This window comes from Anguilla rostrata, chromosome 6 (genome assembly GCF_018555375.3).
Source record: "Anguilla rostrata isolate EN2019 chromosome 6, ASM1855537v3, whole genome shotgun sequence".
Lineage (NCBI taxonomy): Eukaryota > Metazoa > Chordata > Actinopteri > Anguilliformes > Anguillidae > Anguilla > Anguilla rostrata.
Window position 1 is genome coordinate 21,228,996 of NC_057938.1, and position 22,212 is coordinate 21,251,207.

Sequence of the window (22,212 nt, forward strand, 5' to 3'; positions counted from 1 at the left end):
TCAACACTCCAGGACCAAATTTGCCTACCCCTCTCTAGACTGTACTCCAGACATGGAGCTATATTTGAAGTGACAGTAAGAGTTGACAATGCCAAACAAGCAGGGAAATTAAAATAAGAGATCGCCATAGCACTGTTACTTGACCCATGACATGACAGTGTTTTTCCAACACAGACTATCTGTTCATCCACACCATGTCATCCAGTAAGGACAGAATGTCTTGTCTTTCAGTAGCCTAAATTTCAAAGATCTATTATTATTTCTACCATTTAAAATAAATGTTTCATCTGTATCCTCCAATAACAATAGTACATCTTTCAGAAATTGTGCACTGCACCATTTCTGTCTTGGTAATGCAGCCAATTTGGTTCTTCTTAAATGATTTATAGATCTCTTAATTATGGAGCAAGTTAGGAGTTATGATGTTAAAGAATATTTGTAGATATTGCTCATTTTTACTTCTTGAAGAAGTGCATTTGGCACCATATATCACCCTGTCACGTTTCATGTAACATCTTTCCATTTTAATTCCTCAAATGTATTCCTGTCATCTTAAAATTTATCGGATCTTTGTCAGGTTTCTGGAAAAAAGTCTCTATGGTGTAGTGAACCCAGATGGGATGTGAAATTTCTCCCCATTTTACCTGCACGAATATACCTCTCAAAATCTTTACAAGTTTACAGAAACCTTCTTTGACTTCCAATGCTAGTGTAAGAGAGCACTCAGGGCTGTTCCCTGAAAATGGTCAGTAGTTTACCAGTGATCGTTTAAACATATTCAATTTCAGTTTTTAAAATTTTTTTTTAATGAACCAGATGGCCAGTAGAAATCTGGATGTACAAAAGCACCAGATTAGTAAATGCCCCTTCGAAGGCCTATTTGGAGTGCTTAGCATGATTCCCTGGTACTTAATTTCTCACAGGATAGCTGCTGTTGGATTTTAAATGATATGTTATGGGGGTTACTGATTGTAGCATCAACATTTCCTTCTGTTCCCTTCTGTGTTCTAATCACTGGGATGCAGTTGTTAATCTTGCAAAGTTGATAAAAAAATGGCTGTATTCTCCTTTCAAGATGTATTGCCTTCTGAAGGACTGGCCCGCTATAAAGCCAGAACAAGCCATGGAGTTGCTAGACTGCAACTTCCCCGATCCCATGATCCGGGACTTCGCTGTCAGGTGCCTTGAAAAATATTTGACGGACGACAAGCTCTCCCAGTACCTCATTCAACTGGTCCAGGTAGGGAAGGTTTGATTTCTAGTGCAATACACTTGGCTTTAATTTATGATGATCTCTTTTTTTGTGCTATAACTGTTGTTTTTGCTGCCTGTTAGGTTCTCAAATACGAGCAGTACCTCGATAACCCACTGGTGCGATTCTTGCTGAAGAAGGCTTTGACTAACCAGAGAATAGGACATTTCTTTTTTTGGCATCTGAAGTAAGTTTATTTCCTTTTTTTGGCCACTTCAAAACCACCCTTTTAGGTGTTTGTCACATGACTGGTTATGATTTTTCTTCAAAAGGTGGCCCTTCCACCTAGCCCAAATATCCACCTGATCCACAGTATTATTGTAAAAAGAGAAAAAGTATCATTACTTTTCATAATGTCCACTATTTTCATGTACGTGCTGAATGATATTTTACCAGAGAAAGCACCGTGTAAATGGCCTTTGTTTTCTTGGAAAGGTCATTATTGTGTGAGCAAACCTGCATGTTTGGTGAGTGAATAATTTAGCAATTGACTAAGCCTGGCTTTTTGTTACTTTATTTATTTATTTATTATTGAAAAGCAGAAAAGTGGTTCAGAGTAGCTGAAATTAGTTTATGCTTTTATTCAGTTTTGTGCGTAGCTTGATAGAAGTGTGAAGTGCCTCTGGGGTACTTTCTGAGGTCCTTTGATATTATTTCAGATTTTGTGTATGGTTTCAATTGACTCATATAGTTTTTTGTGTGTGTTGAAGGATAGCACATTTTAGATATTTACAGAATGTTGTTTACAGTGGCAGGTTGATGGCATTTAGGAGTTTGTAGTCTAAAGCAAGAATGCACTTCAAATGACTCTAAAGCTTATAAGCAGCTTGAACAGTGATGTTATGTTTCTAGAGGCTGTACACGTACACAGATTAATTTAATGGTATTTATTCACAATTTTAAGTATCCATTTTTATATCATGATGGTACTTCTTTCCTTGGGGGCAGTGGTTTCGTGTTGCATGTGTCAGCGAAATAGTTCCTGAAAATAAGATTAAGCATGATTTTTTGAAGAATGCTCAGGTAATATACAATCGTACAGCCTCAGGAGGCGTAATGCTGCTATAACAGCTGCTTTGGCATTACTGGAAGTATATTCTCTAGCTTTAGACTACAAACCCCAGCATGCCTTATACCTGCATTTGTCACCAGAAACAAAAAAATAATATCCTTAATTCAATCAAACAGTGAAATACTATCAAGAAAACCCAGAAAGGCTCAGCTTCATTCTATATCAGCGTTTATAACAGCTGGAAAGCACAGGAATCGCTCAAACCTTCTCCCCCCCGCTGGTGTCACACCTCAGGTCCGAGATGCACAACAAAACGGTGAGCCAGCGATTCGGCCTGCTGCTGGAGTCGTACTGTCGGGCTTGTGGAATGTACCTGAAGCACCTGAGCAGGCAGGTGGAAGCCATGGAGAAACTGATCAACCTCACAGACATCCTCAAGCAGGAAAAGAAGGACGAAACACAGAAGGTAACGAGATGGGACCCACTTATGTACAACTAGTCATGGGCGAGTGAGGTTTCATGGACCTAAAAGTGGGTGGAGCTACAGTGAGCTGTCAATTACCTTGTTTTAACCAAACGAAACAATTGGCTCTCCACAGCTAAACACAGCGATTGGCTTACATTAGTGACAACCACGTAGCTCCTATTTAAGGTTTCATGAGGCCTCAATCTCACACTTAAATGTTCTGTGAAATCAACTCTAGATGGTGTACATTTTTCTGTGAAAAAGATGATACAGATGGTTCACAGAATTAATGCACCGTGATTTACCCACTGTTAAAACTTTTCAAACATTGTACACCATTTTATTTCAAGAAACTGAATAGACATGGTAGCTATGTGAGGACATGACACTACCAAATCACGATTAATTAAGACTTTCATAATTTATAGTTTATTACTATAGGGATGATCTCAACCCACTACAGTGCAACCGAAATGTTGTGGAAACAGGGTTTAAATATACCAGTGTTGTGAGCTGACATTCTGCTTTGTGTTGGAAAAGCCTTGACTAGCTCTGATCACTGGTTCTTTTGGCTCTGGGTTTGACTCCAGGTCCAAATGAAGTTTCTGGTGGAACAGATGAGGAGGCCGGACTACATGGACGCCCTTCAGAACTTCACCTCCCCGCTCAATCCTGCACATCAGCTGGGTAACCTCAGGTGTGCCAACTCAACCTCCACCAGCACAGCTGAGTCTTACAGCCATCCTGTGTCATCATCACCAGCACAGCTGAGTCTTACAGCCAAACTCTGTTCTCATCACCATAACCAACACAGCTGAGTCTTACAGCCATCCTGTGTCATCATCACCAGCACAGCTGAGTCTTACAGCCAAACTCTGTTCTCATCACCATAACCAACACAGCTGAGTCTTACAGCCAAACTGTGTCCTCATCACCAGCACAGCTGAGTCTTACAGCCAAACTCTGTTCTCATCACCATAACCAACACAGCTGAGTCTTACAGCCAAACTGTGTCCTCATCACCAGCACAGCTGAGTCTTACAGCCAAACTGTGTCCTCATCACCAGCACAGCTGAGTCTTACAGCCAAACTCTGTTCTCATCACCATAACCAACACAACTGAGTCTTACAGGCAAACTGTGTCCTCATAACCAGCACAGCTGAGTCTTACAGCCAGACTCTGTTCTCGTAACCAGCACAGCTGAGTCTTAAAGACATATTGTGCCCTCATCACCAGCACAGCTGAGTCTTACAGACAAACTCTGTTCTCATCACCATAACCAACACAACTGAGTCTTACAGCCAAACTGTGTCCTCATCACCAGCACAGCTGAGTCTTGCAGACAAATTGTGTCCTTATCACCAACACAGCTGAGTCTTACAGCCAAACTCTGTTCTCATCACCATAACCAACACAGCTGAGTCTTACAGCCAAACTGTGTCCTCATCACCAGCACAGCTGAGTCTTACTGCCAAACTGTGTCCTCATCACCAGCACAGCTGAGTCTTACAGCCAAACTCTGTTCTCATACCATAACCAACACACTGAGTCTTACAGCAAACTGTGTCCTCATCACCAGCACAGCTGAGTCTTACAGCCAAACTCTGTTCTCATCACCATAACCAACACAACTGAGTCTTACAGGCAAACTGTGTCCTCATCACCAGCACAGCTGAGTCTTACAGCCAAACTCTGTTCTCATCACCATAACCAACACAACTGAGTCTTACAGGCAAACTGTGTCCTCATAACCAGCACAGCTGAGTCTTACAGACAAACTGTGTCCTCATCACCAACACAGCTGAGTCTTACAGCCAAACTGTGTCCTCATCACCAGCACAGCTGAGTCTTACAGCCAAACTGTGTCCTCATCACCAGCACAGCTGAGTCTTACAGCCAAACTGTGTCCTCATCACCAGCACAGCTGAGTCTTACAGCCAAACTGTGTCCTCATCACCAGCACAGCTGAGTCTTACAGCCAAACTGTATCTTGTATATCGCTACATTCATTCATGCGGTTTTTTATTTTGCCATATTTATGTGTTTAATTTTTGACAAAATGGGATTCCATAAATCACAAGTTCAGTTTCTGTTTTGTCTGCATTGTCAAAAATTGTTGCGCGTGTGTAGCCCAACCATCGCCGTCGGTTAACGTCACTGAAAAGCGCCTGTCTGTTTTTGAACGTCTCAAGACTCGAGGACTGCAGGATAATGTCCTCGGCCAAACGGCCGCTGTGGCTGAACTGGGAGAACCCCGACATCATGTCCGAGCTCCTCTTCCAGAACAACGAGATCATCTTCAAGAACGGAGACGGTGAGGTTCGCTTCGCTCTCGCAAAATAACACCAACCGTGTTCCCGGGCCGTACTCCCCTGTGGCGGCTCCGGTTTTTCGAGAACACTTCGCAAAATGTAACCGTTACCGAGCTGGTCGGAGCTCCGCTGTATTTTAGAAAATGTGACCGTTATCGAAATGGCCTTGGACGTCGCATTGGAGACCTCCTGCTTGTTTTGCAGATTTACGGCAAGACATGCTGACCCTCCAGATCATTAGGATAATGGAAAACATCTGGCAGAACCAGGGTCTTGATCTCAGGTATTTATTATTCCCGTAACGATCGATGCTAAACACAGATTACAGATTAATGATTAAACCTGGCGGTTGGACGATTCTGCTTCCTGTCCCTTTGTAGAGCATTCCTTCGGCCTGATAAATTTTACACCGAGGACCCTCGTAACCTGACTCGTTCAACACGTCAGGCTCCGTTGGCTGGATATACATCTCCCTTAAAATGCTGACCTGTATTTCCCCACATATATTTTATTTGGAACAAGGAGCTATTCCGCTCCTGTTTCCTTGCGTTTTCCAGTTCTGCTTGATGGACTTTTAAACGGCAATGGAATAAATTCCCAGTTTATCCCTCAGAACCCCGAAACAGGCTTTTTTTTTAGAATTCCACCATAAAATAAATATTCATTGTGAAGAGACAAACGTGTTAATAATGCAATGTAAAAGACCGCAGCTCCCCGCCACTGGAGTTTGAGACCCCCGCTTTTCCCTTCGCGGAGTCACCAGTGTCTTCCTCCCTTATCCCTTTATGAAAGGATGCTGCCCTACGGGTGCCTTTCGATCGGGGACTGCGTGGGGCTCATTGAGGTGGTGAGGAACTCCCACACAATCATGCAGATCCAGTGCAAGGGTGGCCTGAAGGGGGCGCTGCAGTTCAACAGCCACACCCTCCACCAGTGGCTCAAAGACAAGAACAAGGGAGAGATGTGAGTAAAGAATGCCACTCAACCTCCTCCCAGTGAACTGTTTGAGACCACAGCTTGATCGATGCAATTATTTGTAGCCACCGGACGCATGTAAATTTTATCTGGTGTGATTTAGCGTAACACACTGTTCATACATTAAATGCATAGTTATGTATTTCTTACATTATTTACTTGCATTATTTAATCATTATTCTCTCACTTCTGTAATTTACTCTAGATGAGATATCTCAGGCCTAATTTTACATAAATGTATTTAAGCACTATTATTTGTGCGTAGATCTTACCATATTTTGATCCTGCTTCTAGCTAATGTATTAATACTATGTATTAAGGACTGAGAAGTTTTATTTTGAAAGCGTATTCCCTTGAATGCTTCTCTTTAGGTACGATCTAGCCATCGATTTGTTTACGCGGTCCTGTGCCGGCTACTGCGTGGCCACTTTCATCCTGGGGATCGGGGACAGGCACAACAGCAACATCATGGTGAAGGACGACGGGCAGGTAGGACGACTGGTCGATCAGTTGCGGTCGGTTTTCCCGCGCGCGTTCGACACATTTTTGACGCTCTCACTTTCCTCTTTCGCCTAAAGCTGTTCCACATAGATTTCGGCCATTTCCTGGATCACAAGAAAAAGAAGTTTGGTTACAAGCGAGAGCGGGTCCCCTTCGTCCTGACGCAGGACTTTCTGCTCGTCATCAGCAAAGGAACGCAGGAGTGCACCAAGACGAGAGAATTCGAAAGGTGTCCGCTCTGCTTGTGCGCTCGCGTGTGTGTGTGCTTGGTTTGTGCTTGGTTACATTACATTACATTACATTCATTTGGCAGACGCTTTTATCCAAAGCGACGTACAAAAAAGTGCATTTCATGGTCGTAGACAACTGCTGAACACGGGTTCAGTAAGGTACAATACTTATTTTGAACAGCTATTTCTAGCCGAGGACAATGAACACTATTCAATGAACACCACTATTCAGAAGAATAAGCTACAGTATTAGGACAAATACAAATTACCAAGAAGTGCAGGGATGGGGCAACATGTAACAAGTGACAGGAAAAAGGGGTTTAAAAAAACATTTTTTTTTAAAATATTATACAGCGTGGTGGTGGTTAGTCTAGGTATAGTCTGAAGAGATGAGTCTTCAGGCCACGGCGGAAGATGGATAGTGAGGGGGAGGTTCGGAGAAGGACGTGGGAGTTCGTCCACACTGGAGCTAGGGGGAGACTCTGTGATCCTTGGCGGGTGGAGGTTACAAGGCGCCTGCTGCTGCGAGCGATGGTCACAGATGAATGAGTCATGTCTGCAGTAGATGGGCTGTCCTGTTGGCGCAGTGTAGCAAGGTCAGGGCTTGACGGATCTGGCTTGTGTGTGCTGTGTCGAATGCGTCTCATGTTGTGTCAGTGTGTTGTATTGCGTGTAGCATTTTAGTATTAGTAGAAGGCCAGCATCTGCAAAAATTGCATTTGGAACAAACCAACAAAGCCTGCTTTCATTCTCAATGTGGGCAACCAAGCTGCAAGGGAAGTTTTTCAAAGCCAAAAACTGGAAAATTCTTGTCATGTCATTCATGTCAGATCTGAATCTGAATGAACATGCATTTTGTATGCTCAAGAGAAAACTTAAGACGACCAGCCCCCAAAACAAGCAAGAGCTTAAGATGGCTACAGTACAGGCCTGGCATCACACTATGTAAAATTTTAACATTTTGACCAACCAGTGACTAGTTTTAACAAAATAACAGAATTCAGAAATAGCCTAATTATATATACTTTTTTTCAACAAAACAAGCTTACTGAAGTAAATGTGAACATTTTGGCCTGCTTTGAAAGCAAAACAATAACTGCAGCTTATTCTTAAAAAATGTAAACACGCTATTAAACAAAAGAAATAACTGCTTATTTTAAGCAAAAAGGTGCAGATAACGTTCCGGTTGTTTTTGGCATCTTCCGCTGCACAAATGTCTGACCTCTGGCCTTTTGCCTTGGTGCAGTGAAAACTTCCTTTTTTTCGCTGTGCTTACTGAGTTTCAGTGAGTAAGAAGAGCTCCCCTTATGTCTGTAGCCAGATATTACTATCCTTCTTCAGTTTTATAGGCGGGTGACGCAGTTTTATAGACGCTACGGTGCAACAGCTGGTGATTTCGGTAATGACTGGGATATAAACGTATATGATGATTAAGCAGCCATTAATGTTTTTAATTAAATATATTAGTTGTATCCATTTTCATCCCTTCCCTAGTAGAGTGGTATGACTGTTCCTCACGGTGTCTTGTCCGTCTGCCAGGTTCCAGGAGATGTGCTACAAAGCATACCTAGCCATCCGCCAGCACGCCAACCTCTTCATCAACCTCTTCTCCATGATGCTGGGCTCGGGCATGCCGGAGCTGCAGTCCTTCGACGACATCGCCTACATCCGTAAAACCCTGGCGCTGGACAAAACGGAGCAGGAGGCCCTGGACTACTTCATGAAGCAGATGAACGACGCTCACCACGGCGGCTGGACCACCAAAATGGACTGGATCTTCCACACCATCCGGCAGCACGCTCTAAACTGAGGGGCCCCCGCGAGCCTCGCGAACAGCAGGGGACGATAGCCCCCTCTCCCCCCTCCCCGGTCGGTACACGTAGCGACGGTGTCCGACGAATCCGGAAAGTTCTCCGGCAGTCTCCGGCATCCTTCAAATCCTGCTGGGTTCACCTGTGGTTTTTGTCAATAAGGGTTTTTGTTTGATCGGTTTCCTTCCCTCTGTCGCCCCCTGTGGTCGCCTCCTGTGTAGGAGGCAACCGGGAGCTACTGTCCTCGATGGCCTTTATAAAAATAAAAAAAAAATAACATACCTCTTTTGTTTTTGGGAGCTCTGGTGGTGGAAACGTCTTCCTCTAACTATTATGCCTTTAAAATATGCACAGAATATTGAGAAAACTCCCGAGCAAAACAGGGTAAAGTTTTTAGCGTTTTTTTGGCGTTGTGTTCATCTGTTTCTCGTAAACGTAGTTCAGTGAATTATAGTCGTTTGTCCTGCAGAACGAGGGTTCCTATATCATTGTGGGGTTGTGCATGCGCTTTGACGGGAGACTCATCCGCGACACCCAGGCGATATTTGGAGCACCTGTTGTACTGTCTCTCCTTGAGTAAGAGAGGATCGCAAGGAAGCGTTTGGGCTTGTCGGATCTTACATGGCAGCATATATTCAGAGTTAGCTGAAATTACCAAACCTTTATGTAAAGGCCAAGAACTGTAAGGTTTCGATCTTTCACTCAGGCTTTGGCTGAAACAGCCCTGTAGGGATTTGATTGGACTACCCTAGTCTAGCGTGGTATTTGAGGCCTCTCATTGGTCCGTCACTAACTTCAGTCCACTGCAGCAGTGTTAATGAAATATACTTGTTTTCCCTTAGCCCCCATTTATGTATCTCTAGTAACCGTGTGCAACCAGTGGGAACGATGGATGAGCTCACAGAAGCACTTTGACTGATACCGTGAAGCCGTATTACTAATTAAGGCCCAGAGAAGGACTGCCCTTAGTTCAGTTTGGCTACGTTGAATGTGTGTCGTTTCAGGCGTGTTCTTGTGAACCAGACACCGGCACTACCTTGGTGTTGTAATGGAGCCACCGAAAGATGTCGGATGACGTCAGACATGGCGAGAACTGACAAATAGGAGCCGCGCAGAATGCCAGGCTTTTATTGGCCAATATTTAGAGCGATGTCATTAACACGAATGGATTTTATTTGTGCGTGTACAGAAATGTTCCATTAAGGGCCCAAAGCGTTCGGAGTTGTTGATGGAAAGGTTTGCGTTTGGCGCTTATATTATAAAAAATGGTCTTTAACGTTTTTATCCTTCCCGTTCCAAAAACAGCTAATACTGCCTCATAAGTCCTCTGTTTAGTGCAAGTCATCGTGGAGTGAGAACTTGGTCGGTGGGCAGAACACCATGCTGTCTTTCACGTTGTTCTGACTTCATCACAGGCAAGCTGCCCTGTGAATCATGTCCAGTAGGCGTAGACACAAGTTATGTAAGCCCAGATTCAGCCTGACGGTTTTACACTCATCTTAGCATTTCATTCTAGCATTCTTCCCTTTTTTCAACTCGTATTACCGTTTTGGGCGTTTTATCTGTGGCAGGAATGCAACGTAAAATATGTTGGCAATGGAATTCGTATCCAGACGGTTGCTGGTTTGAAACCTTCGCAGGGTATTGCCACATTATAGTTTTGAGCACGGTGCTCAACCTGAGTTGCTTCATTGACGATTCCATCAATGGTTATATAAAATTGTAGACGAGTAAGATTTTTCTAGATGAGTTTGTCTGGCGTGCATATTGTTTTGACGTCTGCCAAACTGGGTGTAGTGCAGGCAGCGCAGAAAATTGACACTTAATTTTTGAAATATCTGTGCAAAGCATTATTTTAGATTGAATTTGCCCTTCCGTCTCTGCATATGTTCAGAGGCAGTCTGAGCGGAGTCGTCATTACTCCAAAGTTTCCTTTCCATTTGCCGCAAGGACCTGGTGCTCCCAGAATAGACGTCTAACATTCAGCTGAATAAACACACTAAATTACTCTCTGGAGTGCGGAGAAGGAAATGACACAAAGCAGTAATTGACTCAGAAACGCAACTCGTCTTACTCATAGAGTAATATTCATGAGACTCGTCTGAGAACCAGTGCAGCATGAGAAATGATTCAACGATTCAGCACACATTACCCGATTAAATGAAACTAGTCTGCAGCATTAAATTCATTTGCCATTTACTTTTCTCCTTTGAGGAGTAAAGTGTTCCCAGTCAGCTTGGGTTCCTAGAGCCTTTCGCATTATTCAAACCCGAAGAAAACAAACTGGGGAAGGAACAGAATTTTCCAAAACAAAGAAAAAAAATGTATTTTGCTTTTCCCTTCTCACAGTCTATGGTAGGCTGTGTAAACTTCCTCTAGTCGATCAATTTAGGGCTGAGTAACGACAAATTCCAACAGATCCCAGTACCAGGGTAGGGTTCCCCTTTCATAATAGCAATGACCTATGACCTCACGGGTTGGATTAAAAAAAGGTCATTTTTAACGCCAGTGGAAATGCAGTTCTCAACAGGCGGCTAGGATGATCCATTCACTAGCACAAGTGTATGTGTCTTCAGTGTGTTTCACTTTGATAATGTGTTGGCTTCAGGAATGGTGTTAGTGGCAATTAGCTATGTTCTGTGGTGTTAGTGAATATCCTGCCTATGTAATCGAGTAACCCATTAACCTTTCCTGTCCATTGTTGATTTGAGAAAGAAGTCTCCCACTGATTCCCATTTGGGATTGATTTGAGTTCATATCGTGATACGTGGAACAAAAGCTATTATTTATTTTAAAAGGGTGTATTATCAAAACTTTGCTAGTTAGGCTGCAATGAGTCGAAGGCAACACTTTTCAACCATTATGTCAACCTTCGCTCTGGGATAGCAAAATAAATGCTGCAAAGGCCCTCTTGTCGAAACAAATATTTGAAACTTAAATGTGTCTAGATGTATTATTGAAGATACTTGCATTAGTTGCTGTGGCTGACAGTTTGAAATTTATGTTATGGGCACTTTAAGAAGTAATACATGTATTGCCATATTTATTTTGCGTCATGTTTGTTTCGATAGGTTAGTTCACCCCTATATTCATGCCTCTTAAATGCAGAATGGACAACATCTAGAAAATCTTGAAACATGAAAAATGTGGTTACTTTATAAGCTTTTGTATGTGTAATAATTAACTAAGAGGGAAAAGTGTTTTTGGAATGACATAGGAGGCTACTGGTTATCTCTAAGTGGAATAATAGCATTTGGGCAAAACTTATTGTGTGATTATTTTATTTTATGTTGAATTTAGCTTTGTTGACTGAGCCAAAGTATAAAAACTAATTCTCTAGCAAATCCTTTATTGTATGTCATTTACTGCAGGTACAACAGGCTTTATTATGAAGAGGCCCAGTATTAAATTGTTGCTATTGAAAATCTGCAGCTGAGTGAATTGAATCAAATGAAGTCATTCACTTACAGTATTTTAAAATCCAGTCCTTTTTTTCCATCGATATGCACAAACGTATCTTCAAGGTTTTTTGGACACACAAGGTTTACATTGTATGCTGTACTGTTACGCTATAGCCATTTATTTTGTAATGTTCATTTGACCGCGCGGGATGATGCGTTTCGACTCAAAACGAGGACAAGACTAGGCAATCCAGCGGCTGCATCAGACAACTCGATACGAAAAGCAATCATGTTTTCATTCAACGCCTACGACTCCCGGCAAAGTATTAAAGGGCACCGCTGACAGGAACGTGATTACCACTGACTTTGAAACCAAGTGCTTCTTTTTTTTTTGGCAGGGTCAGCCAGCAATCCCTCCACTGACTCCACCCACAGTTGAAAATGTTGAACTACAATTCAAAAGTGCAAGCCTAAGCACTTTCTTTTAAAAGAAAAACAAAATGTACATCTACTGATTACAGTTTCAGTAAACTGCATTATAAATGCAGTGGGAAAATATGAAGGCCCTGAGAAATACTTTTTTTTTTTTTTTGGGAACTGTGAATTTTTATTTTATTTTTTTTCCAATAGTATGTAGTTAAGTAGAATATCTAGAGTGGAACAAGTATGTAACTATGCTATTCCAGACTTCTTATGCATTCATTTGATATACTTGAGGTTTTACATTTTTAAATACAGATGTGGTTCTTATATGCAGTAAACCATTTAACAGCTATACAATTGTAACTAAAGTGTATAGGTGGTTTTGCACTTTGTATTTTTCTGTTTCTCTCTTTTAAAATGCCTTCTGTCTAAAGGACCCTATAGTTACTTCCCTGCATGTAGATTTTCATGATTTATTTTATCCCACTGTCTCAAATGGGTCAGACATTTAATACTTGTAGTGGTAAGTAGCCTTAAACCTGCTTTTCTGAAGCCAATAATTGCATGGTTTTGTTTGTTATTGACAAACTATTCCTCTGCGTGTGTGTGTGTGTGTCTGTACAGGTTACAGACAGTCCTGGGCTGGACCCTTTGAAAAGGCCCACTCAAAATGTCAATGTAAAACTGTATAAGAGCCATTTAAAAAATGTTTAAAAAAAATAAATAAATAAAAAAAATCTTTTTTTTCCACTAAAAAGAAAATTATAAGAGATGTTGTGCTTGTAGCAGCCTTATGTAAAAATACACTTTCATACTTCAGTTTCAATGGTTTTACTTGAATTTCATTGTAAGCCACTTTTTGTACATGTCGAGGACAATTATAATGTCAGTTTGTGGTGAAACAGTGAAGGTTGGTTAACAGAGGTAATTTCATACCGATTGTGAATGTGTAAATCTTTTGGTCAAACAAGTCTTAAAGCAGTTATGGATTCTCCCAGATTGGTCCCATTCTGCTTTAGACTTAGGTCAAACTTTGTAATACATTTATATCTCTTAATGTCTAATTAAGAGAAACATTTGAGAGAACAAATAAAAATTGGTATACACTGTAGAACCTCTGAGATATGAAGGTATTGGAAATGTAAGTTGTCCAGAACTGAAATTTTCATAACTTTGAAAATGGCATGAAAATATACCAATTTTAAGCAATTTAATTTTTAAAAAAATTAAAGTCCTCTACTTGTATTACGGTTGCCTTATTTTAAATTGGCTAATTTTTTTCTAGCTGTAGTCTTCAGTTCATGTTAATCACACCAGCAGTAATCAGGATCACTTTAGAACATTGACTCTTTTTTTTTCTTTCTTTTTCTTGCCAGCTTTCTGAACAATTTTGTTTTAGTGACCCACTTTCGTTTAGGCTCTTATGCAAACATTGTATAACTTATTTATATGAAGTCTTGATGAGTTTTCCACATTGTTCTTTTACAATAGTGCTGAGACATCCCCTTTGTCTAATACTGGCAGTTATTTTTAGTTTCTTTTTCATCGATGGAAAGTGTGGCTCATTTTTGTTGAATGCCTGCATTTATGTATTAGTGATAATTTGGAGCTTGGCAAGGCGTAATTGTGTATGCTTCTTTCAGATTCATACCATGTAAGCTTAACCAGTCGAGCTGCAACTGAGTTTCGTATCTCTGAGGTTCTACTGTAAGCAGATGATATATTCTATCATCTTGGGCTGTTTTAAGAAATGGTCTTTAAATGAGAATTTTAAAATTATGACCAGTTAACTTTGAAAAAAGTTCTGTACATTTTCAACATAATATAATTTTATCATTATTACTTATATGTATAATGAGACAAACAAATGTTGAATAAAACCCTCTTGCATGCAAATCACATAGCAAAATCCCTATTCTGTATCATTCTGCTATAGCTGTAAAGGATGTTTGGCCTAAGACTGCAGTCTGTAGTAAACATTTATTCAATTCTGACTGCTAATAACAAACTGCCTTTCATTTATCTGTTGTCTGTTAGTCATTGCATCATTTAATAAGGTGATTGCTTTGTACCCAGTCTCTCAAATATTTTGAGTGTTATATAAATGTACAAATAAATTTATTTCAAATGACAGGTCCTATGTTCTCAAGTGTATTTCACAAATACTTTATATAACAAAATCTACCATCTTAAAATAATGTATTGGCAATTTTACACTTAGAGCTGGCAATGAAAGTAAAGTTCTGGTCACAATTAGTCAAATGCCAGTAAACAATAAATAGAATGGCCTGGATTCAGTCAACATTTGGCCATAACTTTGTCATAACTTTGACTTACAAATAAATGTGAGTGAAAAGTTTTTTTTTTTTTCTTGGCCAGCACCATTTGAGTGAATATTTGTGATCATTCCAGTTGTGTCTTTTGTGAAAGAAAAACAAACCGATTTCAAGATTTCAAGTTATGACAAATGTTGATTGATCATTGGCCTGACTGAAACATAAATCATTGAAGTTCAAGTTGATATAGCTGGTTGCATCACAAGTATATTTTTTGGGATCGAGTGAATTTAATGTGAATTTCATACAGTGTAAAATCAAATCTAGCCAATGGGTGCTTTAAAACAAATGAAAATGTGATTGTGACTAAAATAGTTCTTGGATAGTAAATGAAGATCTGTGTTAAAAGGTCTTCTTGTGATCGATTTATCAATTTTGTTCAAAGTGTGACCAGACCTTGAGGCAATGTCAATAACAATATAAAATAGACACAAGCGACAATTAACAATTCTTGAATAAATTAAAGAAAACAGAACTATTGTAGTGAATGAAACTATATCCCAGACTTAATAAATAAAGGTGTAGTAAGCTGAAAGGTTTGGATTACAATGGATTTGCATGAAACCTGGAATGAATGTTACGGATAGGGTGTCTGGTGCGGTCTGCAAGTTTCGCATGAATTGTCCAATCACAAGCTGAGTTTTAAGGTAAAATCTTGTGATTGGATGCCATGCCCACAGGCAGTGATTGTAACCAAATTTGATATTTTTAATAATACTTGGCCCCACAGCATGTGGAACCAATTGCATGAAATTTTGTTCATCCAATTTTGGCATTTGTAGCACCGCCCATGGGTTTAGGTTGGACTGCAGTTGTACACATGCTTATCCAACAGCCCTTAACATTAATACTCAGTTTGATAACAATAAAACTAATTTCCATGGAGTTATATCAATATTCCTTTTAGGCCACACCTTTTTCAACTTTGTTGGATAATTTCTTCAAAATGGAAAAAAAAAGCTCGGGCCATACATGCTTCTGGCCAGAATTAGTGGTATTTGGTCAAACTATGTAGGAGGAATGTGAGTAAGTTAAAGATAATAGAATTACCTTAATGAGTGAAAATGTATATTGGATTTGTAAAATAGAAGTTAAAATATTGAACTAAATCCTGAGTAAAACTGACATTAGCAAAACACTTAAATTAGCTTCATTCAGCCTTACATCAATGATTTGCATGAAACCTGATCTGACTGTTCCAAAGAGGGTGTCTGGGAGCTCAGAAAGCTGAGTTATAAGCAAAAAAAAAAGTGTTTGGGTCAATTCAAATCCAATTCACACATCATTAAATTCAATTCAGTGTGCCTGTTTCAATTTAATTCCAGTTCCATTCTCAAAGATTATTGCCATTTGAATTGCAGTTGTCTCTGTCAATGTAAATTTAAACTGTAATTTGGCGCAACCCTGATCTTTAGCCTGACTGTGTTCCTCTTCCCACCTTTAGCTGGTCAATCCACCTCCTCTGACCCTGGACTGAACTGTGCGACCATGCGGGACAGGTGCTGGTTTAGCCTCACGAGGCTGATGGTCATGACCCCGCCAGCCAGCATCAGGGTGGAAAAGAACATGTATTGCATCACTTGCTGATTGTCACATTTCTTGGTCAGGATGGCATCCCCCGGGTTGGTGTACCCAAGATGGCTGTCACCCTGGCTGGAAAAACATCTGAAAGGCTCACTCCTCATTTGGAAGAGCCTGTGAATCCTTTGAGCCTCTTCTTGTATGTCACTTATGTTTTGCCGGTATTTGGGCCTATAAAAACACTGGATCAAGAAGAAAAGAAGCAATCGATAGTGACAATATACATATGGATTATTTCATATTTTTTAATAATAATGTAACTAGTACCTGGCTAGTTAGGTTTTGGCTTTTTACCACTAAGGCCTAGATTCAGATTTGGAGGGTGACTTCAAGCAAGAGGTACACCTATATTTTTTGTTTTGTTTAACCATGTACACATTACTTGTGGTGACAAAAATAACCAAATAAAGGTACTGCAAACATCTCTGCTTTTAGATGAAGCCCATATTCATGTAGTGTCTCAGAGTAGGAGTGCTGTTCCAGACTATGGTCCTGTGCTGCAAAGCTAAATTAATATAGGGCAAATCTAAGCCTTAGTACCGGTCACATTATATACTTACAATACTTACGTGCTAATACTTATATATATATGGCTTGTTAAGGCTTGAGTTTCTTTTAAATTGAACTGAATTGCATATACATTCATTTCAATTTTAAGCAAAAATTGTTGCACACTTGCATATAGCATGACCTGGAACAAGGCTCAGATATTAACTAACTGCAATCCTGTTTGCTTTTTTGTCCTCTTTCAAGACTCAGTCTCTCTATACCTTGGAGGGTAGATCCAATGCATCCTCATTGTAGTATAGCATGACAAGCTGGGCCTTGTGGTCCGAGCGGGAGAGATTCACGGTGACATTCAGACAGGGGAACCTGAACTCTCTTGTATCGTCTTCCCACTCATCCGGAAAGGAGGCCTGGATCACTGTGCAGTTGGACTCTTCAGTCCAGTTGCTGAACCAATACACAAAGAGAGTACATGTCATACATGAGTGCCCGGGAAACAGAAGAATTGAACAGAGACTGTTAGCAAACTGACTTTTGTGGCAAAGCATTTTTTTCATGGTTGGTCACTCATTCGCTGTGGTTTTCTGAAGGGTGCGCAGATTTTTGTTGTTGCTAGGCACTTGGCTGATCAACTAAGCAGTTGATTACCCAGCTAACTGACCTCACCTAATTTTTTGCATCTGTGTTTGGTGCTGATTTTTAGATGTAAGCAAAAACTAACCACCCTGCAGCTTCCCATGGTCACGAGTGAATTCAATTGTTCATTGGCAACACCTAAAAAAAAATTATGTGCGGCAGAACAAAATGTTTTAAGTGCTAGATATTTGCTTTGCCATTTAACTTGTTCTTTGACTGCCATCCCACAGAAAATTAAGATTCTTCCTGTCTCACCTGCGAAGACAGGGATTCACTATCAGGGTTCCAAACAGGAAGTACATGAGTAAGGAAAATCCGATCATGGACAATCCCAGTAGGATGGCCCTTTCCTCTCCCACACTGGATATGGGAGCCTGGGTCTTGCCTCTTTCTCCCTTACTTCTGACCTCCTGCATATAGAGTGTGGAACTCTGCCTGGGGGTCACACACAGCATTAGAATGGATCCTCAGAGTCATGCCTGTTTATAGTCATCCTAACCAGAGCAGAGGTGTGGTGTGCCAGATAGGGGACATAAGGTAGAACCAGTAGACCTTGGAATTAAGGTTGCATGTTGGAAGCACTCCACTCTGCAATAGAGGCCTATGTTGTGGTTGCTCTGGATCTAGATCTTCTGCATTTTGTACATATTTTTCTTTTCAGGTGACCTGAAGAGTCTTAACACTTCAATGGGAGTACCTTGGGGATCATTGATATTTAGATTTATAAAGCTTTATCTATTCTCAGGATCTCTTTCAAATGGAGAAGCTTGCCTCAAAAGATGCACAACATCCATGTTTTTGTAGCAGAATACAGACCACACATCTGCTGAGGTTGAAAAGGGGGGAATTTATTAAATGAATAATTATATGGACAGGCTGAAAGGACATCAGGCTTCATATACAGCACATCATATTCCAATGCAAAGATTTATCTATTTTCTAATTTCCCTTCCAAATCCAGTCATGTGCTCCCATAGCGACTATTGTCATTTTATATTTTCTCTATATGGTACACCTCAATCTTTGTATAACTTACTGATACTTTAATGTCTCACATCTCCATCTCTCCCTTCACTGGCTACCAATCTTGGTTTACATTAGACACATTTTGACCTATGGGGACACCAGCAGGCATGTCCCATTATTTAGTCTATTGTGCAAGCACTCCTGCCGCAACTCTCAGCTCTGAAACTGCAGGTCAGTTAGTGGTTCATACCCTCCAGTTCTTCATTTCTTAGTCACAGCTCTTCTCAGTTCCCTGCAGTAGCAGGAATTTACAGAATTTACAATTACAGAACAATGAAGGTTTGGACCATCTTTCAGAGCAGACCTGACAGCCACCTACTTCTCTTCTCTCCTCTCCCTTAGCCCTAACAATAATTTCAGCCAGTTCTAATCACAAGTGGAAATTCCAGGGGTCAGAAAATAAAAGTCTTGCCACATGTTTCTTCCACCCATGAACTCAGCCAGCTGATTTCAGTTAGTAGTTCTACCTCCTGGCTGAAGGATTATGCTGATTAGCAAAATCAGGTGATTGGAACAAAATACTGGGCCAGGTACAGGTCTTTTGCTTTCTGAACCTGTATTTTCCACCTTTGGTTCACCTGTATTTTCCACTTTTGATTACTTGTTCTGTTTTAATTGCTGTCGTAGTCCTTTGCTATGGACTTGTTTTAGTTTTTCATCTTCCATACTGCACTTGGGTATGTCAGTATCTACACTTTGGCATTGATTCAATCAACATTTTCCCTTTGTGAGATGTGCAGTCTATAAGGCAGCCAGCTCTCAAACCATATATGAGTGCCCCATGTGGTTAGGGGTTTAATACTAATTTCTCTCCATTTCTGAATAAAGCTAAGAATGTTAAATTCAGCTAAATTAATTGATCAAACTAACCAGGCCTTCGTCTAAACTGCCTTAGAATATTTTATCCAGCGTTAATATGTGCTGGTAAATAAAAAAAATAAATAGAGTCTTGTGTGGTACATGTTCCCTTGTGCAAAGTACTTATCCTTAATTGCTTCAGTAGAGAGCCAGCTCTATAAATCAATGTCAATATAAGCTATGCAAGTTTCTGCAAATAAGGGCATATAGTAAGCATCCTATGCTGTAAAAGTAGCAAACAAAAAAATCTAAAGACAACACTGTTCCAGCAGTGAGAGGTTCTGATGGTAATGTAATTATTTGGGCCCCATTTTCCTAACATGGCTTGTGTACAATGATAACCTTGAAGTCACAGATGATGTCAGTGGTTGCTCCTGAGTTGTTTAAGCCTCTCTTTCCTGTACAGGGGTATCTCTAAAAATGAAAATGCCTCAGTCCAGCATATGTGCAGCTGCCAATGGTTGGATGAGCATGGCACTAACATTCTCAGCCATGAGACATGAACCCAGCTGAGCATTTATGGAACATTCTGGAATGATGTTTGGAACATCAGTTATCCCTTCCATCAATTAAGCATTGATTGTGGAAGAGTGATGTCATATGCTGTAGAATTCACAGGCAAATTATGCCTTGGCCACAAAAGTGGTTTCCCAGAACAAGTGACTTTGCATGTATTATTTCCATTTTTTTCTCCATTAAATCTTTTTTGTAAAATGTCTGTATATTTTGATGCAATGTGCATGTCCTGGTAGAATATTTTCCTGTTGCAGTGTCATTGAATACAATCACATTTATGACTCTTTTATTTTCATATACACATACAGAACTTCATTTGATTGCTTTTCACCATTCTGCATACATATATCATGTCATCATATCACTATATCAACTCATAGATGAGACACATTACTGAGGGTAAAAATATAAAAATGTCAAAAGACGTATTTCCATTGTGGTCCGTGTCCACATATTATTGTACAATTTCACATTGTGCATGGGGGATGTAGTTAGGGCAGATGTGACACCATGGAGGACCTCCATTACAGTGGTCGTTTAAGAGACAAAAAAAGAAAATAAACGACTGAGTGGAGTTATGGGGAGAGAGGGAAGCCCGCTCCACCCTTACCTGTCTGGTCGGCGGCGAACGCTCTGGAGGTTGATGTGGACGGGAATGCTGTGAGACCCTCGGCGGGAGGAAGGGTTCAGGAGCATCCCTGCGCCTGATAGGGACGGTTAGCGGCTGTCCTCGCACCCCTTTACCCTGAGACTTAGACACCCCCCCCCCCACCCACCGCCCTTCCAATGCCCAAAAAAAAAAGAATGAGCAGGACCTGCTCGCTAACCACTGTCTCCTCAGAATTTTCACAGCTGCTTGTTAAAGTGCACGAAGGTGAGGTGAAGTGAGGTGATGCACAGCTAGCGGAAAATACCCAGGAAACCCTGCGGGCTTACGAAGGCTCAAAGGTAAGCCTTTTCTGAGTCACTACAGCCGAAAACACATGTAAGATGTCTAAATTGTAAATTGTAATTGTAGAGCACCCTCCAGTCTCACCGGAGCACTGACGCTGCAGGGAAGCTGGGGTTTCTATAGAAACTGACACAGGTAAAAGAGGTTAACAATCTCCCAAAGGATGTTTCCAGATCTACCAGAGCTCCCTGTGCACACAAATTGTTGACGGAAGGCGTTTCCAACTGAATGCTACTCCATACGCAATGTGAGAAAGCAAAATATTAATGAGAACAATTTTAGAAATATAACTTCGATTTAAAGAGTCATTTCGTTGGAGCAATTGAAACTGTACCTGAGAAAACTGTAGAATACTTTGTCCAAGTGGATGCTCTACCTGTCTCCGTATTGCTAGTCAGTGTCCCAGTAGTCAGAAATTTTGGGTATATACTGTCAACTCTCAGGTGTCATATGTTCCAGTGGCAACACATTTTGAGATATGTATTGCATTGAAAAGACTCATTTAATCACACATGGTTTTCAACCACAATTACCCCTCTACATTATTTATGAACTTCTCGTTGCTTAGAATTCTTTCTTTGGAAAGACAAATAATAAAAGAGCATGTTGCCTTTATAGTGGCCATGCATATTTTATGGAAAAAACAACACAACTGATGAACATGGCTGAGCAATTCAATATAATCCCTCCACAGAATCAAATTTTAGTTACGTGGTATTGCATGATCTACAATCTGATTGATGCTGAACAGCTGACAGTTACTGTTTAGGGAATAAAATGAGATTATTCCTTGGTCCTCTCTTTGGTAATAGTTCAACAGTTTAGAAACATTAATAAGAAGATGATGAATATAGAACATGAAAGCAGATTAGACAGGCAGATTAGGTAACATTCTCTAAAAATAAAAGAATATAATAATAATAATAATAATAATTATTATTATTATTATTATTCGTTTTTAAAAGTAGGATCAAACAAGTAAAACCAAAATTACAGATAAATACAACCAGCCCAAATCAACTAAAAACAAATGTACAATGGTTTTCAATTAACTTTTAAAACTAGCTACTGTTGGTGCCTCTCTGATCTGTAGAGTCTTCTACACTTTAGGAGCACAACAGGAAAAAGAAGCTACAGCTGCTCTTTTGTAGTAAACTTTTGGGATACAGCAAATCCTGCAGTTCTGAGGACACATTTGGGCTAATATGTTTCAAAAGGATCAGCAATGTATGCTTGTGCCAAGCCATTTAGGGCTTTAAAAACAAGTAAAACCTTTTAAAATCAGTTATAAAACAAATGGGCGGACAGTGTAAAGTGCAAATACTGCATAATTTCAGTTCTCTTCCTTGTTTTGGTCAAAAGTCTTGCAGCAGCAATTTGAGCCAATGTAATCTTTCTAAACTGTGCTGCTTTGCA

The 22,212-nt window shown here is 40.4% G+C and overlaps 2 protein-coding genes across 6 annotated transcripts in view; one reads left to right on the forward strand and one right to left on the reverse strand.

The window, feature by feature from the left end:
• LOC135256812 (phosphatidylinositol 4,5-bisphosphate 3-kinase catalytic subunit alpha isoform) overlaps window positions 1–14,515 on the forward strand; it is a 34,229-nt gene extending 19,714 nt beyond the window's left edge. For all 5 annotated transcript variants that reach the window (XM_064338971.1, XM_064338974.1, XM_064338973.1 and 2 more), the window contains 10 exons: window positions 1,076–1,240; window positions 1,336–1,439; window positions 2,559–2,730; window positions 3,321–3,427; window positions 4,924–5,045; window positions 5,248–5,326; window positions 5,836–6,006; window positions 6,390–6,507; window positions 6,597–6,748; window positions 8,289–14,515. In XM_064338971.1, coding sequence (XP_064195041.1) covers window positions 1,076–1,240; window positions 1,336–1,439; window positions 2,559–2,730; window positions 3,321–3,427; window positions 4,924–5,045; window positions 5,248–5,326; window positions 5,836–6,006; window positions 6,390–6,507; window positions 6,597–6,748; window positions 8,289–8,559 — 1,461 coding nt within the window. In that variant the 3' untranslated portion in view covers window positions 8,560–14,515. The remainder of the gene's footprint in view (window positions 1–1,075; window positions 1,241–1,335; window positions 1,440–2,558; window positions 2,731–3,320; window positions 3,428–4,923; window positions 5,046–5,247; window positions 5,327–5,835; window positions 6,007–6,389; window positions 6,508–6,596; window positions 6,749–8,288) is intronic.
• A 569-nt stretch (window positions 14,516–15,084) lies between these two features.
• kcnmb3 (potassium calcium-activated channel subfamily M regulatory beta subunit 3) lies at window positions 15,085–20,868 on the reverse strand. The gene is made up of 4 exons (XM_064338977.1): window positions 20,455–20,868; window positions 17,700–17,879; window positions 17,072–17,255; window positions 15,085–16,483 (listed from the first exon to the last, which is right to left on the reverse strand). Exons 1-4 carry the CDS (start codon window positions 20,538–20,540, stop codon window positions 16,169–16,171), a joined length of 765 nt encoding a protein of 254 aa, XP_064195047.1. The 5' UTR covers window positions 20,541–20,868; the 3' UTR covers window positions 15,085–16,168.
• Between the last annotated feature and the right edge of the window lie 1,344 nt (window positions 20,869–22,212).